The sequence below is a fragment of the Chiloscyllium punctatum genome, chromosome 22 (assembly GCF_047496795.1).
Source record: "Chiloscyllium punctatum isolate Juve2018m chromosome 22, sChiPun1.3, whole genome shotgun sequence".
NCBI lineage: Eukaryota > Metazoa > Chordata > Chondrichthyes > Orectolobiformes > Hemiscylliidae > Chiloscyllium > Chiloscyllium punctatum.
The window spans coordinates 60,633,979-60,652,779 of record NC_092760.1 but is presented as its reverse complement, the minus strand read 5'-3'; the positions used below and the strand labels follow the sequence as shown (position 1 = coordinate 60,652,779).

Genomic DNA, 18,801 nt, shown 5'->3' with positions numbered 1-18,801 from the left:
GCCTTTCCAAGTTTTTATCTAATTCCCTTTTGAAAGTTGCTATTGAATCTGCTTCCACTGGGCGGTCAGCACAACTAACAAAAAAAAAGTGCGTACAGTATCTATCTTCACCCCTCCCCCAACCACCCTGGATCCATCCAGGTTCTCTGACCACCAGTTCCTGACTCTTCAGAAACAGTGGAAACAGTTCTGTATCAGAATGGCCTGTAACTTTCAAACTGCAGTGGATGGAAAACTATTTTGCCCTCTGCAGTTTCACTCCGTCCTGAATCACAGCAAGTCAACTAATCTCAAGAACTAAGCCCAAGGTAATGGGATAAGATGCCGGTTGTGTCTTCAAATCTTTAGCTCCTGCCCAGTATTTTTCCCCGCACAATGAATTTTCCTAGATTGATTACAACAGTGAATAAAAATACTTATTTGTTTCTAAAGAGACTTTCGGAGGTAGGACAATTTTCTTTTTCAGAACTAGATAGAGAAGGTAGATTTAGAAATATTTGAAAGATTCAAATTCAACTTTTTCATGCTGTGCCCAACAGAAACAAAAACGCAAAAGTGGCGGGACCCAGCACATAGACTGTGGAAAACTGCCCCCCGCCCTCACTCTGAGGGGGAGAGGGGGGGTTCTCTCGAACATCTCAGGATCAGATTATTTATTGCGGGGGCTGACCGTCTGGATCTGAGAAGGACTCCACCCCCCCCCCCCCCCGGCCTTACCTATGATCGGGGTTCCGGCCATTCTCGGTCCCGGTCCCGCTCCCGGGGTGCCGGTGTGTCGAAGCCGGCGCGGTTTTACAATGAGCCGCCGCTCCGTGTTTTATTCCCGGGGACTGGCGCTATTTTAAGCAGCTGAAGCACCGCCAGAGGCTGCAGCCGAACGGGATCAGCAGTAAATACCAACCGGATTGAGGGCAGTGGGCATCTCCCTCAGCTTCATAACCGGGAATGTGAACGGGACAAGGAGGGCATTTTTAATTCTTTCAGATGACTCGTGTTGCTGGCTGGCCGGCACTTACTGCCTCTCCTGCATGCCCTTGAGAAAGTAGTGGGGAGCAGCCTCCTTGAGCTGCTGCAGTCCGTGTGATGCAGGTAACACAGGTCTGTTGGGGAAGAGATTCTGATCAGACAACAGTGAAGGAAGGGCAAGGTCTCACTTCAGGTAGGGAACTGACCGGTGTTCCCCTAAATCTGTTGTCCTTGTCCTTCCCAGTGATAAAGGTCATGCGTTTGGAAGGTGCTGTCTAAGGAGCCCTTGTGAATCTCTGCAGTGCATCTTGTAGATGGTACACACTGCTGCTCCTGAGCGTCAGTGGCAGAGTGAAGTTGGAGGGATGGAGTGTAAATCAGGTGGGCTGCTTTGTCCTGGATGGTGTCAGCTTCATTGTTGTTGTTTGAGCTGCACTCATCCAGGCAAGTGGGGAGTGTTCCATCACACTTGTGCCTTGCTGACAGTGGACAGGTTTTGAGGAGTCAGGATTCCGAGCCTCTGCCCTGCTCTTGTAGTCACTGTATTTATACATCAGTCCGGTTAAATTGAATGGGGGCACTGAATTAAAGGGAATGCTTCAAGTTGCAATTTCTCTCTTTTAAACAAAATCTAACAAATTAGACTGCAGTAAATAGCAAACACACGTGATAAATTCACAAACACAGAGAGAGTAACCTGGACTGGGCTAATTGCCCCAGGAGTCATCTACCCTGACAGTCCACCACAACACCAGGACTGAGATGATTGACACTGGCTCCAGCTACAGTCACAGTCCCACTGTGAATTCTTACCATCTCATACCTGGCTATATTTAAACTGGAACAACAGACGGAATCCCAAGTCTAATCATCCAATTGATTCCACTGATGTCACTCCCAATAGAACCACAGACAATCTGGTACCAGTGAGAGCTGTTGTTTGTTCCTTTATAGGTTAAACTTACTGTTCAGGCAGGTAAAACGGTAAAACAGATCTCAGGTAACCAGAAACAAAACCTCCAATCATTCCGGAATGAGTCACACCCTCCCTCCAGTCACCAATAAGCCAGACGCCTTTCAGTTTGTTCGAAATGTTTTAAGGGGATTGGTTGCGGGAAATTATTTAAATTTAAGATGTTAATGGCCCCTTGGAAAACTGAGAAAAATATTGTGGCCTGGAACTGCACAAGAAAAGACCTTACCTGCAGTGATTCAGGAACCCAAGAAAGCAGTGCCCGCTTTATAATGGCGATGCAGGAGTTGTGTGTTTCTTTCCCTTTCTCATTCTCTCTCTCTCTCTCTCCCTCTCTCATTTGATTGCACTGAATGCCACTCAGCTCCTGCCTTTGGAGACCCATTAATGAGCACCATCCAGCCACATTCCGGAAATATTTGAAAATTTATGAACTGGACAAACAGCAAGAAGCAAGGAAAAAAAGTATTGATTGTATATTTTTAAAATAATTTAATTGCTTCTGTAACTGGATACAATTAGAGGAGCCCAGAACATCGATTAATGTCTAGTGTAGCAAAGATTCCATTAGGGGGTGGATAAAATGGCTTTTGCAAGAGTGCTCGATTGTTTCTCATTATATCCACAATGCAATCTAAGTTTGCAAATGCTAAGACCGGTAGGATCATACTTAAAGAATGAACAGAGAAACAGGTTATGCAAGCTCTTTGAAAGGGTGATCCATTAGGTCCCCACACAATCCTTTCACCATAGTTTTCTTTTACTCATTCAAATGAACGTCCAATTGATTTTTGAAATTTCCTTTGAAATTTGATTCTAATGACCCTTCAGGTTGTGCCTTTCACATCTTAACAACACTCTGTTTTTAAATGAAATTTGTCTAATTTTTCTCCTCTAGTTCATTTTGCCAAATATTTTAAATCTATAACCTTTAGTTACTGATTCACTTCTGAGGAAATAACATACCTGTTTTCTCAAAACACCTTATTATTTTGAATCCTCTATTGCATCACTGCTTAACCCTTTTTGTAGTACTGAAGGGACAGTGGAGCATCAGAAGAACAGTACTGAAGGAGTGCTACATTGTTAGAGGATGGAGGCGCTGTATTAAGGGAGTGCTGCAGCTAAGCAAGTTTATTTGGAAACACTAGCTTTCGAAGCGCTGCTTCTTCATTAGCGCTTTGAATGCTAGTGCTTCCAAATAAACCTGTTGGACTATAACCTGGTGTTGTGTGATTTTTAACTTTGTCCACCCCAGTCCAACACCGGCTCCTCCAAATCAGAGTCAAAGAATCAGTAGGAAAGGATTGCTGCATTGTTGATTTGATTTGATTTATTTATTGTCATGTTATCGTGTTACAAAATACAGTGAAAGCTGTTATTAGAGTTGGCCCTCTCCGTGCCATTGTAAAACAACGGAAAATAAACCAAAACGTGAATATAGAGGCAGTAAAATGAAGAAATAAAACAAAAATCCAACTTTATAGACATGATTTAGAGATACTGGTGTTGGACTGGGGTGGACAAAGTTAAAAATCACACAAAGGCACAACCTTTGAATCAAAGGTTGTTAGAATCAAATTTCAAAGGAAATTTCAAAAATCAATTGGACGTTCATTTGAATGAGTAAAAGAAAACTATGGTGAAAGGATTGTGTGGGGACCTAATGGATCACCCTTTCAAAGAGCTTGCATAACCTGTTTCTCTGTTCATTCTTTAAGTATGATCCTACCGGTCTTAGCATTTGCAAAGTGGATTGCATTGTGGATATAATGAGAAACAATCGAGCACTCTTGCAAAAGCCATTTTATCCACTCCCTAATGGAATCTTTGCTACAAATACAGAGAGGGGTGGTTGTGATGAAGGAGCAGCGCTCCGAAAGCTAATGCTTCCAATTAAACCTGTTGGACTATAACCAGGTGTTGTGTGATTTTTTTACTTTATAGATCTTCTTGTTAAGTGCTCCACCATGGGCATGGGCCTAGTGGCCAGGCACAAGTTCCCTAAGTCATGCCACCACCTTGGAAGGCAAATCTCAGACTTCAACACCATCACGCCTCCACTGCCGCTACCCTCCATGAATCTGCACTGGATGCAGACTCACATCCACAGCAGCAGCCAGGACCACCTCGATGATACAGAAGCTGCTGCCAACCCAAACTCACCTCCAACGTTGCTGCCATGGGCTCACCCACTGCCACCAATGCTGCCGCAGTGGCCAAGCTTTTCACCAAGAGGTAAGTAAAACAAAATAAAAGAGGAAAGCACGTGAGAGAAGAGAGGAAAAAGAAGAAAATAAATAAAAAGAGAAGTGAATTGAGTGGACAAGTCCCAGGCTCAGAAGCCCCACTCCACTGTCATCTTACTGGAAGTCTGGTGGTGTTGGAGGGGCTGGACTGGGGAAGTGTTGATAGGTTAATATTGAGGGATTGTTCCTGCACTGGAGGGGCTGTACTACAGGAGCACTTTGCTGCTGGACGGGCAGTACTGATCGATTGCTATACTCTCAGAGGTGCCACTGTTCATTAAGCTGAACTGCATTTGCCCTCTGATGTGAATGCAAAAGATCCCATGGAGTACGTTGAAGAAGAAATGGAAGTTTTACTGTTGTCCTGGTCAATATTTATCCCTTAACCAACATCACTAGGAAGCAGATTACCTGGTAATTCATCTCATTGTCATTCTGATGAAAGGTCACAAACTTGAAACTCTCCCTCCACAGGGTGTGGACAGTTTGAAAATGCTGGAATTACTGTTATCAGACTGGCCAATTTAATCCATCTACTTTTTATTGTTAGTCTGCTATAAATAATAGATCACAATGCTACCTGACTTCCTGAGCTATTCACAAGACAACAAAACATTCTGCTTATTGAGTCATTTAAAGAGATACTAGTGAAATACATCAGTCATCAGGTCTAGACAAATAAGGCAGTTACTCAATAGAAGAACAACAATTGCATCTTTAGAGTGCCTTTAACAAAATAAAATGTCTCAAGATCCTTCGCAGGGGTATTGAAAAAACATTCCAGAGCTTAGGTGTAACTCTATGAACTTTAATGCATGAACAGAGAGTGAGAATGGTTGTACAGACCACAAACCCCAAAGCCCTGAGGCTTCGAAAGCCCAAGCTCCTAATTCATTAATAGTCATAGAAACAATAACTTAAACACTCCCAGCTGCAAAATCATTCTTTCTGAGATGACCTGTCTTTCTACATCATGATGGAATCTTTATAATAACCTCAAACTACTAAATGGAGAAATCTTCATGACTTTTCTGAGCTAATCATCAGACACATTTTAACAATTGAATTTTGCTGTTACTACCTTCTAGTGTTTAGTAGGGTTGTCATTCCTATAGCCTGTCCCAGATTCTGGACTTTAAAGAAAGTTGACTCACTTGTTAGGTAATACAGTCGAGTGGTGTAACAATAGTGTGATATTGTATCCCAAAGCATATCCCATGTATTTTGAAGGCATAGTCCAACTCTTTCCAAACATAGAAAGAATTAATAATGTGACAGAGCCAATGAAATTCAATAAGTCAGACGTCCGTATGAGAAAATGCAAGCAGGAATGTCCTTTATCATCAAGGGGAAAGGAAAGAGGGCATGAGAAATTTACAAACTGTCTTCTGCTAAAATCCAGCACCACTAATCCAGATTCTGCTAAAATATGTTGTCCCTAACACATTTTTAAGCGTTTTCCTTTATTTTGTTTGTGGGATATGGGCATCGCTGCCTGACTAGCATTTATTGCTTGTCCCTAGTTGTCCACTACTGCATTAAAACATTGCACTCCACCTGCTGTGGGTTAACCCACAATACCCTTAGGAAGGGAATTCCAGGATTTTTGACCCAGCAACAGTGAAAGAACAGCAACATATTTCCAAACCAGGATGGTGAGTGGCTTGGAAGGGAACTTGAGGGTGATGATGTTCTTATGTATCTGCAGTCCTTGTCCTCCAGTTGAAAGTGAATGTGGGTTTGGAAGGTGCCTTCTGAGGATTTTTGGTGAATTTCTTCAGTACATCTTGTAAATAGTACACACAGGTGCTACTGAGCATGAGTGGCGGAGGGAGTGGATGCTTGTGGGTGTAGTGCCAAACAAGCGGGTTGCTTTGTCCTGAATGGTGTCAAGCTTCTTGAGTGTTGTTGAGGCTACACTCATTCCAGCAAGTAGGGGGAGTATTCTATCACAGCCCTGATTTGTGCCTTGGAGGTGGTGCACAGGCTTTGGGGAGTCAGAAGATGAGTTATTCATCACAGTGTTCCTAACCTCTGACATGCTCTTGTAGCCACTGTGTTTATGTGGCGAGTCCAAATAAAGTTCTGGTCAATAGTAACCCCCCCAGGATGTTGATAGTAGGAGATTCAGTGATGGTAACATTGAATGTCAAGGGGCTGTGATTAAGCTGTCTGATATTGGTGATGGTCATTGCCTGGCATTTGTGTGGTATGAATGTTACTTGCCACCTGTCAGCCCAAGTCTGAATATTATCTAGATCTTGTTGCATTTGAACACGGAGTTTTTCAATATCTGAGGAGTTATGAATGTTGCTGAACATTGTGCAATCAATGCTGAATTTCACCATTTCTGATCTTATGATGGAGGGAAGGTCATTGATAAAGCAATTGCAAATGGACACAACCCTGAGGAGCCTCTACAGTGATGTCTTGGAGGTTAGCCATCTCAGCTCTAACAAACCTGACCATCTTCTTAAGTGCCAGGACAAAGTGAGGACTGCAGATGTTAGAGATCAGAGTCGAGAGTGTGGTGTTGGAAAAGCACAACAGATCAGGCAGCATCCAAGGAGCTGGAGAATCGATGTTTTGGGCATAAGCCCTTTGTCAGAAATGAGGCTTGTGGGCTGGAGGGCTGAGAGATAAATGGGAGGGGGGAGGTAGCTGGGAATGTGATAAGTAGATGAAGGTGTGGGTGGATGTGATAGGTTGGACGGAAGGGTGGAGTGGATGGGTGAGAAGGAAGGAAGATGGACAGGTAGGTCTGGTCAAGGGGCTGGTGCTGAGTTGGAGATTTAGGACTGGGATAAGATGGAGATAGGGGAAATGAGGAATCTGGTGAAATCCACACTGATCCCGTGTGGTTGCAGGGTCCCAAGGCCGAAGATGAGTTCTTTCTCCAGGCGATGGTGATAAGGGTTTGGCGATGGAAGAGGCCCAGGACCCTCATTTCCTTGGTGGAGTGGGAGGGGCACTTAAAATATTCAGCCATGGGGTGGTGGGATTGGTTGGTGCAGGTGTCCCAGAGATGTTCTCTGAAATGATCTACGAGTTGGCATTCTGTCTCCCTGATGTAGAGGAGACCACATCAGGTGCAACGGATACAATAGATAATGTGTGTGGAAGTACAGGTAAATTTCAGTCAGATGTGGAAAGATCCTTTAGGGTCTTAAGTGCCAGGTATGACTCCAACCAGCAGAGAGTTTGCCCTTGATTTCAGTTTTGCTATAACTCCTTGATGTCACACTCTGTTGAACGCAGGCTGATGTTAAGGGCCGTCATTCTCACTTCCCTTCTGGAATTCAGCTCTTTTGTTCATGGTTGAACCAAGGCTGTAATGAAATCAGGAGCTGAGTGACCCTGGCAGAACTCAAACTGGGCATCACTGAACAGATTGTTGCTTAGCAGGTGCTGCTTGATAGCACTGTTGATGACACCTTCCATCACTTTACTGATGATCGAGAGTAGACTGATAGGGTGTAATTTGCTGGGTTGGATTTGTATTGCTTTTTCTGTGCAGGACATACCTGGGCAATTTTTCACATTGTCAGGTGGATGCCAGTGTTGTAACTGTATTGGAACAGCTTGGCCGGAGGGGTGGCAAGTTCTGGAGCACAAGTCTTCAGTTCTGTTGGTGCAATGTAATATTCTAGCCTTTGCAGTGTATAGTGTCTCCAACTGTTTCTTGATATCATGTGGAGTGAATTGAATTGGCTGAAGACTGGTGTCTGTAATGCTGGGGACCACTGGAGGAGACTGAGATGAATTATCCATTTCGCACTTCTGGCTAAAGATTGTTGCAAATACTTCAGCCTTATTTTTTGCACTGATGTGCTGGGCTCTTGTCATCATTGAGGATAGGGATATTTGTGGAGCCTCCTCTTCTAGTGAGTAGTTTAATTGTTGATCATCATTCACAACTGGATGTAGCAGGACTGCAGAACTTAGATCTGATGCAATGGTTGTGAGATCACTTATGTCTGTCTATCACTTGCTGTTTCTGCAGTTTGGCATGGAAGTAGTCCTGTTTGGTAGCTTCACTAGGTTGATACCTTATTTCCTACTCCTGGCATGCCCTCCTGGACTGTCCATTGAACCAGAGTTGATCCCCTAGCTTAATAGTAATGGTTGGGGGAATATGCCAGGCCATGATGTTACAGATTGTGCAGGAGCACAGTTCTGCTGCTGTTAGTGTCCCACAGCACCTTATGGATGCCCAGCCTCGAGTTGCTAAATTTATTTGAAGTCTATCCCATTTAGCTCAGTGATAGTGCCATACAACACAATGAAGGTTACTCTCAATGCGGAGGCAGGACTTCATCTCCACATGGATTGTACAGTGATCACTCTTACCGATACTGTCACAGACAGATGCATCTGTAGCTGGCAACTGGGAAATTGTCTCGGGGCAATTGAAAAGGGAAATCTGTTAAACTTTGTGCTCCTGGATCCTGCATGAATTACATCAGGAGATATAAGTTTGTATCTGTCAGAATGTGGAACTCCTTAGAATTAGAAATTGGCTCAAATCTCAGTCAAAACGTTATAATTAATTTTACTCAGTCTGTGCTACTGTTGATGTCCACCGTTGATCCCTCATAAGCTTGTTTCTCTTAACATTTCCCAGTGATGTGGGAAATACAGTCAGTAGGTTTATAGGTGACACTAAGCACTAAGGCAGTACGGGAGTGCAATTGAAAGCATTTTTGATGTGTGACAGGAGTGCAAATATGATAAATAAATAAAACTAGGAGAGATGTTTTACAGCCAAAGCGACATAGTTGTTAATAGGAAGGATTTGTGCTGAGAGAGGTTGAGCAAGAAAAAGATCAGTGTGTGTAGATCTCTGAAGACATTTGTGACTAACATAGAAAATCTGTAGCTATGGTCTGAACAGCAACTCATATAATTCACTAATTTACTGAATAGCTCCAAATGCTGTAAGGGTGCCATTGACACCCACATCCCAAAGTTAAACAAGAATCAAGTTAGGCATTGGGGATTGGGTGAGAATTATATCAGGGTTTAATACTATACTGAGAATGTTAACAGACTAAATTCCAAATTCACCTGCAAGAACTCATTTAGAACTGTTTTATGATGAGGATTTTATACAGCTATCAACTAGTCCTCTGTCTGAGCTTCTATTTAATATTGCAATTAAGCAGAATATAAAAAACATAAGAACTGGGAGCAGGAGTAGGCAATTCAGCTCCTTGAGCCTGCTCCACTATTTAATATGATCATGGTTGGTCACATCTCACCTTTAACTCCACTTACCAGTCTGCTGCCCATAGCCTTTCAATTATTATAGCTAAAAATCTGTCTCTCTCCTCCTTAAGTTTCCTCAATATCCTGGGAACCACCGCACACTGGAGAAAAGAATTCCATGGATGCATGATGATTAGAGAGAGGTAATTGCCTCTCATCTCTGTTTTAAACTTGCTGCCCCTTATTCTAACACCTCACTCCTTAGGATTCTGAACCTGATCTCTTTATTTCAATATAAGCAGGATAAGCAGACTCAATAATGTGTGCAGCAATCCAGTGAAAATTCCAGACAATGTCACCTCACTGATCTAAAGATAACATGCTGACTAACACCAAAGCAACAGTTCTGCTTGAATAAGAGCTTGCGTAATGTGAGAGCTAACATTGGACTGGAAAGATACCAGGGATGTGGGACTTCAGCTATGTGGCAAGGCTGGAGACACTGGGGTTATTCTTCTTAAAGCAGAGAAGGCTAAAGGACAAAGTTCCATCCTGACCTTTTCTTGAAATTGTGCGATAACGACTACCTCTCGCTGAATATTTATTTGTTTTAATTTTAACAGAATTCCAAATTGTATCTCTATTAATTAAGTCCCGAATTTTGCCTTAGTCCTTGACGTTTTGGTGGAGATTGCCTATTATTTGTATATTAGAGTCATAGAAATGTACAGCACGGAAACAGACCCTTCGGTCCAACTCTTCCATGCCAACCTGGTATTCTAAATTAATCCCATTTGTCAGCACTTGGCCCATATCCCTCTATCCCTTCCTATTCATATACTCATCCAGATACTTTTTAATATTCTCTTGTAAATTCTTGGAAGATCCCACCATTTCTGAATATTTTGTTTATCCTCCCTTTCCAGCCTTGTTATATATTCTCTGTTCTTCAACAGCGTTACAGCTACCCGGCTGGTTAAGCTGTTTTTAGGCCACTCTTACCACTCAGAGAAACATTCCAACTTGTTTATGTGTGTTTCTACAGTTATCCGAGTAAGGCCATCTCCTTTGTAGAGGTCACTTTCCCTCACAGTTTTACTTTTGGAACATGAACTCTGCTACAATACTGACAGTAAAGCTGCTTGTCAGCTGTCACTCAGTTGGTGTTCTCTCCTTTACGCCACAAGGTTGTGAATTCATAACCCACTGCAGAAACTCAAATGCGAAATCAAGGCTGAGGCTTGCAGTGCAGCACTGAGGGAGCACAGCACTAGACTGTTGGAGGAGTAAACCAAAGCTGCATCTGTCCTCTGAAATAAAGATCCCAGCCATAATTTCAAAAAACAAAGGAGCAGGGCAGTTCTCCTTGTTATCCTGGCCAATATTTATTCCTCTACCAACATTAATGAAAATGTATTATCTGTTTGATGGTTTTACATGTCTGTAGAATCCTTTATACAAATTGAAATATATCCTTAGTTGGCTATAAAATGCATTGGGACTTCTCAATGTTGTGAAAGGTGCTGAAATGTACTTTTCCCCATACCCCACATCAGGACAGATCCAGCAGAGGTGGCAGCACTCGGGACAGAGTTGTCCAGTGAGTCCTCGATATTGACTCTGGATCTTATGGAGTCTCATGGCATCAGATTAAACATGGACTAGGAAACCTGCTGATTACAAGGCACAATCTTCCCTCAGCTAATGGCTCTGTAGCCCTCCATGTTAAGCAACACTTGGAAGAAGCACTAACGGTGGAAAGTGTACAGAATGTACCCTGGGTGGGGGTTTCAGTGTCCATCACCAAAAATGGTTCGGTAGCAGTACTACTGATCAAGCTGGTTGGGTCCTATCGGACACTGCTGCTGTACTGAGACTGCAGCAAAAGGCTGGGTGGCCAACAAAAGGGAAAAAAATACTTGACCTCATCGTTATCAATCTGCCAACTGCAGATGTATCTGTCCATGACAGCATCAGTAGGAATGACTACTGCACAGTCCTTGTGAGATGAAGTCCCACCTTCTCATTGAGAATACCCTCCATCGTCTTGTGTGGCATTATCATTGTGCTAAATGAGACAGAAATGGAACAGAGCTAGCAAATTAAGTCTGGACATCCATGAGGTGCTTTGAGCCATTAACAGTAGCAGAACTGGCCCAGCCAGCAACATCCCATAAGTAATTTCTAAACAAAATTCTCTCTATGATAAGGCCAACATATTGTCTTTTAATTCTTCAGAAGCAAGCTGAGGTGCTTTGCATTTCCAGCTGTTCCTTCAGGTTTCCAGCATTTGCTTTCACTTTTTATTGAAGAGAATCTTGCTGCTTGTAATCCTCTTCACTGGACAAACAGTATTAGTATTAAAACATGCATCTTCAAAAAGAAATGCCAGCTCTCTATCATCTTTCTCTCCTCTGCATTTATATGTGAGAGACCATGTCACAGGAGGAAGGGAGTGTGTAACTTTCCATTTCAAGAGGTTGGACTAAGCTCTCAGGAGTGGCTGCAACATCATTCACTGTGAGAATAGAAACACGATGTGGAAATGTCTTGCAGCTGTGACATGTTTAGTTCTCTCATATTACATAAGCCATTTACTTGATCACTAGCTATTTATTTAAACCTGTTTTTACAAGGTGACAAGAGTTTTCCCATAATAGCATTGAAGACTGGTATTTTAAAAATTTATTCAGCAGGATACGTATCACTGGCAAGACAGGCATTTATTGACTGTTGCTAAATTCCCTTAAGAAGACATCTTGAATGACGGTGGTGCTTACGTGAAGATACACCCACGGTGCTGTGTGATTAACCCTCCATATAAACAATTAGTCCTGGTCACATCTATCCAGCCTGTTCGCATAGCCCCCTTTTCTAATGGAACATGCCCATCCAGTTTCTCAGAAGTAAATCCAAAGCTCAGGGTGCAGTCTAAACAGAGCTCAACACAACTTGATCTGAACTCCCTTTGATAGTTTTGACCATTCTGAATGAATTGTCTCCATCTAACTGCTGATGAGATTCTTGAATGTTCGGTTTACTGAGCTTATTTTCCCTGGAGCATTGGAGGCCATGGGGTTACCTTATAGAGGTTTATAAAATCATAGAATCCCTCCAGTGTGGAAACAGGCCATTTGGCCCAACAAGTCCACGACAACTCTCTAAAGAACATCCCACCCAGACTCACCAATCCCTACCCTATTCTTCCCGTTCACCTACCTACACTGTGGGTAATTTAGCACGGCCAATCCACTTAACCTAGATATCTTTGGACTGTGGGAGGAAACTGGAGCACACAGACATGGGGAGAATGTACAAACTCCACACAGAACATACTTTGTCAGGGGAGAGTTAGAAGCACGTACATTAGGAAATTAAGAGACATTTAGACAGACATGGATAATAGAGGGGTATCAATCACCTGGAGGCACATGGGATTAGTTTAGAACAGCAGCATGATTAGCAGAGTTCTGGTGGGCCAAAGTTCCCTTTTCTGTGCTGTACTGTTCCATGTTCTATTCTACATAGAAGCCCATTCAGATCAGACTTTAATGTGCTCGACAACTGAGCCGCCACAGCCAGCTGGGATAGAGAATTCTAAAGGTTCATCACCCATTGAGTGAAGAAGTTTCTACTCATCGCAATGATAAATAGCCCTGTTCCGAATTCAAGTTTAAGGAGAGAAACAGGTCATTTAAACCAAATGGCCTACACCAGTGTTAAGTCACCCTGCACACTAATTACATCTTCCCAACCCTGCTACCTCCTACCTGGACTGCAGAAAGTCTGCTGGACACCTCAATGCTTCATACAATAGCAATTCAACATTCTCATCACATTATGAAGAAATTCCTTCTATATTGTCATGAGGAAGACAGTCTTGCATTTTTGTAGCACCATGTGCAGCTATAGGAAGTACCCAAAAAACCTTACAGCCAAGAAAGTACCTTTAAACATACTCAGTGTCATAATGTAGGAAACACAGCAAATCATTCAATTTTGACACAGCAAGTTCCAATAACCAGCCAAATAAAAACCAAAGTAGATGTTGAAAATCTGAAACACAATGCTGGAGTAACTCAGCAGATCTGACAGCATCTGTGGAGATAGAAACAATAAATGTATTGAGTCCAAGAGGACTGTTAAGAACAGAGCTTCTAAACATCACTGTGATTTTTAATCAGGGCATAGGGACTGGATCAGGAATGGGCCAGGACATCAAGAATAAATCACCTAGTTGTTCTTTGAAATGGTAACACAGAATCTGTTACATACAGCAGGGGTGGCAGACAAGTCCTCATGGTTGGAGTCTTTTGAAATACATTTCCAACAATGCAAGAGACAGGAGACGCTGGGATTGTTCTCTCTCAAAGCAAGAGAGAAAAGATGATTTGATGGAGACAGTCAAACATCACCAGGGCTTTTGAGAGTAAATAAGGAGAAATGATTAGCAGAAAGGTAGTAATGACAGAACAAAGTCAAATATATATGGCAAAGGATTACAAAAATGATTTTTTAATGAATTTTATAAAAGTGGAACTTATGGTGATATGGAATGTATTGCCTAGATAAATGGTGGAAGCAGATTTAGTAAATCACAGAGGAATTGGATAAACAGTGTATGGGGAAAATTTGTCGGGCTATGGGAAAGAGCAGAGTTATCTCCTGGATAACTTTCATAGTGACAATATAGATACAGTGGGCAGAAGAGTTTCCTCCTGAGTTTAGGGAGCCTGCAATTTGATATATTAGTGACTGTTTTGCACGTATTTCTCCTTCTTCTGGAATCATCCACATCCAACCTACTGAAATCCTTTTTAAATTGAGACCTGGATAGAATAAAAAGATCTCAAAACTGCTCAAAGTTTCCTGGACTGCTGCTGTTAAATTTACCCACCCATGTGGCAACACTGTTAACAGCATTGTCTTACACTAACTCCGCTCTCCCTCCCTAGGGCCATAAGGAATAGTAAGTCTGAGCAAACAGGGCTGAGAGCTGAGAGGGTGAAATTGCTCAGACTGGTGCATTGGGCCTGGGCACCCCTAAAGGCATCAGCATTAGGCCATGGAGTGACACTGTCTTGATTGTTTGACCATGGGAAGCTACCAAAATGGGAAGTAACCCCATAACTCACCTCCACCACCCCATTTCCTTTAATTACATTGGGCACTTGAATCTCCTCAAAGATCCAAGTTCCTTCCACTCAAAGCCCCTCCGTGCTCTGCATAATCCCTTACAATAAAAAGAATTCAAAGCATTTTTTCCGAATCATTTTTATTGAACAAAATTTAACAAATCATACATTTTCTGGGGCTAATAAGAGAATTGGCAGCATGTTTGGCAACACGAGCCCTCCCTCCAAAATCAGAGATCCACAGGTTGCAGCTTGAAATAGAAATAGTTCACTATTGTACGTACACAATCAGGATGATACAACTCTGGCCCAAATTTGACAGGATTGTCAGGTTTTCACTGAAGAACCCACCTCAAACTGATGAGCTCTGAACATTAAAGAGTCAAAGAAAGAAATCTGGTTGGCACACAAAGTGGCCTTTAGTCTGATGTCTTGACAATAACCTATTCTTGTTCTGGTTATAATCGGTCACCAGTTCCAAACTTATCAGGGCTCAGCTCTTTAATATTTGACTGAGGCAATAAAATGTCAAAGTGTGTAGGGGCTAAAGTATTTAAAAAGAATGATATCTTACTGCACTTTCCACTAGTGTTTGAATTTGTTTTCTTTAACCAACCTATTCAGACAAGTTATGATTTGGAACAAATAACCTGGAGATTCTTACGCAGAGGTATGGACGCTACCATTACACCACAACACCAATGTTAGAATTAGATGATACCAGAAACCCTGTTTCAATCACAGCTGGGGACTTAACAGCCACTATAATGCAGCTACTGTACAGTTTTGTGGGTCATTTAATCTGGTGAGACCCTTCTGTGAAACTGGTCAACTTTGGTCGGAAGTAATACTGATGTAGGGATCATCTTCGTTCATGCAGTGCTGAGCATTGCAGAGTGAAACAAGCAATTGCAGGCTGGTAGTGAAGAGTCAACAGGATTGATTGAATCTTTATTGAGCACCTCCTCCCTTCATCCCAAACCAACATTGAACATTTTCAGTATCAATGACATGAGGTACTTATTGAAGCTTCAATAATATCAGCGAGGGAGTGGGATAGAGGAGCAAAACTTTTCTCTAGGAATGAGAAACCAAACTTTAAACAGATCCTGGTTTCTAAAGCGGTGTTGAGAATGGGAAATGTGTTTCAAAATCAGTGCAGCCACTTTGCCCAAAGTGGATTACTGCCTCGAAGCTATATGTTAACTAAATGGGGTTGTATAGAACACTACTTGATTTACATCAGTGATTTCCATTTTAAGATAAAGGAAACATCCCACCAACACACAGCAATAAGTAGCAACCAACCTCCTGATAGAACATTCCCTCCCTCCCCCCCCCCCCCCCCCCCTCCAAAAACATGGCGATGATCTCAGTGAAGGGATTATGCATCTTCTTCCTTTTATGAAGCAATGCAACAAATGAAGATACCCAAAATGTCAATTATGTACAAAATGATATTCATTCACATTGTCACCATTTGAAAACAGAAAGCCATGTTGCCAGCACTGAAATAATCACAGGCATTTTTCTTCGTTTAGAAAAAAGAAATTGGATCAGCTCAGAAGTATAAAACAATATTCTTAAGATCCTGTAACTTCACGTTAGTGGTTTATATACAATATTTATGGCAGGAACACATTTCCAGCAATGTTGAAATGGGACACTGAATCACAGGGTAACTAGTGTAAGAATAATTTAGTGTGATTTGAAAATCTATGGCTCTGTACAACTGGAGACCTGTGTAGGGTAGATGGCAGCCGATGAGAGTCATACACAACAGGCTCCTTCACACCATTCTATTATACAGCAGCGGTCGCACTTCCACATTTCTCTCCTTGCTATCACCTTCTTTCACTACTCCATATCTCGTTCCCTCTCTTCTTGTACCAGTGTATTGAATGAATCATCAAATGTTCCTGTGAACTAGATGTACAGTCACAATTCAGTCAATTCAAAGCACACCTCAACCAATTTAAAGAAATTTTAATTTCATACATTTGGGATATTGTTGAAGTCTGCTTGTGGCAAATTCCCATCCCCTCAGAAATGACAAGGGTAGAGATCTATTACTTTTGCAATTTTTTGGAAACTGAGGCCCCCAGAAGTGCTGTAGTCAGTCACTATTTCAGCACAAGGATTGTGTAGGTTATCAGCACACAACAATAACCCACAAACAACTAGGCACAGCACCCCTTCTATCCTACAGAAATGGTCAGTTTCCATGGTGAGATTTGAACACATGACCTTTTGGCAGAGGTGGGCTCCCATACACAAACTTGTGGCTGACTGTTACTACTGATGTGCTACAGGTGCTTATAGAAGGGAGGTATGGTGGTGCAGTGGTTAGCATTGCTGCCTCACAGCACCAGGGGCACTATATCAGTTCAAGCCTTTGGAGACTGTGTGTGGAGTTTGTATGTTCTCTCCACGATTGTATGGGTTTCCTCCCACAGTCTCAAAGAGGTTAGATGGATTGGCTTAGTAAATGTGGGGTTACAGGGATTGGGAGGAGTTGTCTGGGTAGGATGCTCAGAGGGTTGGTGCAGACTTGATGGACTGAATGGCCTCTTTCCACACTGTAGGGATTCTGTGGTTGTAGAATATGCAGGGTTTAACCAGTTAGTGAGGTCTGTCAACATATCACACTGGGTGAGGTTCTGATCAGACTCCGCTCTGCCTAACTGATAAATCCAAAAATTCACTATTAAAATTGATCTTTTTGATAGGGTAGACTGGGGGAAAAATAACCTGTTTCTATTGACAGAAGGGTCAGTTTCCAGTTGGGACAGATTTAAGACAAAAATGCCTGAAGAACCAGAGTTTTTTTTTCCTCTTGCATGTACAAAGTGATTCATGACCTCGAATCTGCTGCCTGGAATAAGCAAAAAAAAGGCCAGAGACCTTGAAGGTGATTCAAGAGGAATCAAGCCATGGATTCTTATTGCACTTTTCATGACCTCTGGACAAATCAAAGCTAATGGAGTACTTTGTGAAGTGCAATCGTTGTTCCAAAGTAGGGAATTCAGCAAATAATATGCACAGAGCAAGCTCCCACAATGTGATTTTTTTTAAAAAATGTGAGTGGTTATTATTTGGAGTATTATTTTGAATAACTGCTTGAAGGAAATAATTCAAAAGGCGATGGGGAAAGAGCAAGGTGTGGGCTAACTAAATTGTACTGACAAAGAACCAGTATAGCCAGAATGAATGGCCTCCTACTATAATGTAAGAATTGTCTGATTCTGCATCATCTAACATGAACGCTGCCCCATAGCTCCATCATGTGGTGATTGTTTGTATGTTCAATAACAAGTGGGAGGATCTTGAACTTAGAGTAATTTCCAAGTGCACAGAAGGCACCAAATTGCTTGAAGTAATTCTGGTAAAGTATAGTCAGCATTGTTAATTTACACACAGCCAGCTCCCACATGTAATATTGATAAATGGCCAGATAATCAACTTAATTGATAAGGACACCAGGTAGAATTACCCTGCTGATCTTAAAGAGTGCTGCAGAATCCATTATATCCACTCAAGAGCATATAGCACTCAGTTTAATGAGTTTTCTAAAAATCAAAACATCTGGCAGTGCAGCCCTCCATTAGCACTGACTGTACAAGACTGCAAGGCTTCCTCAGAGTGAAGAGTGTCACCTGTCACCAGGTGCTCAAGTCTCAGACAGACTTGAAGACATAACTTTTGACTCAGGGTCACTGATACAGCATTGAAGCATGATATTACTGAGGGCAAATCAAATGCTCACACAGCATATATGCAACAAAAAGCATAGTATTCGCAGATCTTCCCGTGGCATCATTGCATGGCACATAAAGATTCTAAATGGACACAGAGCACATAATTAGGGCAGGTGACTGAGACCTTGGAAGCGAGGGAGAGAGATTATAGATAAACAAGCATATCAAATAAAAAAAGAGACAGAGTGCGAGAGAGACATCTAGAGATAGGTCTAGGAAGAGAATTCCTGACTTCAGAGTCCAAACTGATGGAATGCCTAGTTGGAGGAGTGATTAAAAATGGGGGTTGTGCAAAAGTGTACAATTGGAGCAGAGGTATCAGAGGCATGGAGGTTACAGGGTTAGGGAGAAATGAGACCACAGAGAAACTTGGAAACTAGGATGGGAATATTAAAACCGGTGTGCCGCCAAATGAGGTCAATGAGAAATCAGGTCAATGAGCACAAGAGTGATGGACAAACAGGTCTTGGTGAGACGAGCTGAGTTTTGGATGAGCTGACCTTTATAGAGGA

The 18,801-nt window shown here is 42.2% G+C and overlaps 3 protein-coding genes across 10 annotated transcripts in view; 1 reads left to right on the top strand and 2 right to left on the bottom strand.

The window, feature by feature from the left end:
• The window catches only part of ampd3a (adenosine monophosphate deaminase 3a), a 48,474-nt gene extending 46,213 nt beyond the window's left edge, over window positions 1-2,261 (bottom strand). The window contains exons 1-2 of one of the 5 annotated variants that reach the window (XM_072592447.1): window positions 1,790-1,880; window positions 718-1,100 (exon numbers count right to left, since the gene is read on the bottom strand). In XM_072592447.1, coding sequence (XP_072448548.1) covers window positions 718-739 — 22 coding nt within the window. In that variant the 5' untranslated portion in view covers window positions 740-1,100; window positions 1,790-1,880. Of the gene's footprint in view, window positions 1-717; window positions 1,298-1,789; window positions 1,955-2,168 lie in introns of those variants that run through there. The other 4 variants (XM_072592449.1, XM_072592450.1, XM_072592448.1 and 1 more) reach the window with 4 other exon arrangements.
• lrrc56 (leucine rich repeat containing 56) overlaps window positions 155-18,801 on the top strand; it is a 217,051-nt gene continuing 198,404 nt past the window's right edge. For 3 of the 4 annotated variants that reach the window (XM_072592453.1, XM_072592452.1, XM_072592451.1), the window contains exons 1-2: window positions 155-308; window positions 3,887-4,177. In XM_072592453.1, the coding sequence (XP_072448554.1) occupies window positions 4,122-4,177 (56 nt within the window). In that variant the 5' untranslated portion in view covers window positions 155-308; window positions 3,887-4,121. Of the gene's footprint in view, window positions 309-3,886; window positions 4,178-18,801 lie in introns of those variants that run through there. The other variant, XM_072592455.1, reaches the window with a different exon arrangement.
• The window catches only part of LOC140493701 (GTPase HRas), a 52,944-nt gene continuing 50,254 nt past the window's right edge, over window positions 16,112-18,801 (bottom strand). The window contains exon 6 of the mRNA XM_072592458.1: window positions 16,112-16,457. The gene's annotated coding sequence lies outside the window, so the exon portion shown is untranslated. The remainder of the gene's footprint in view (window positions 16,458-18,801) is intronic.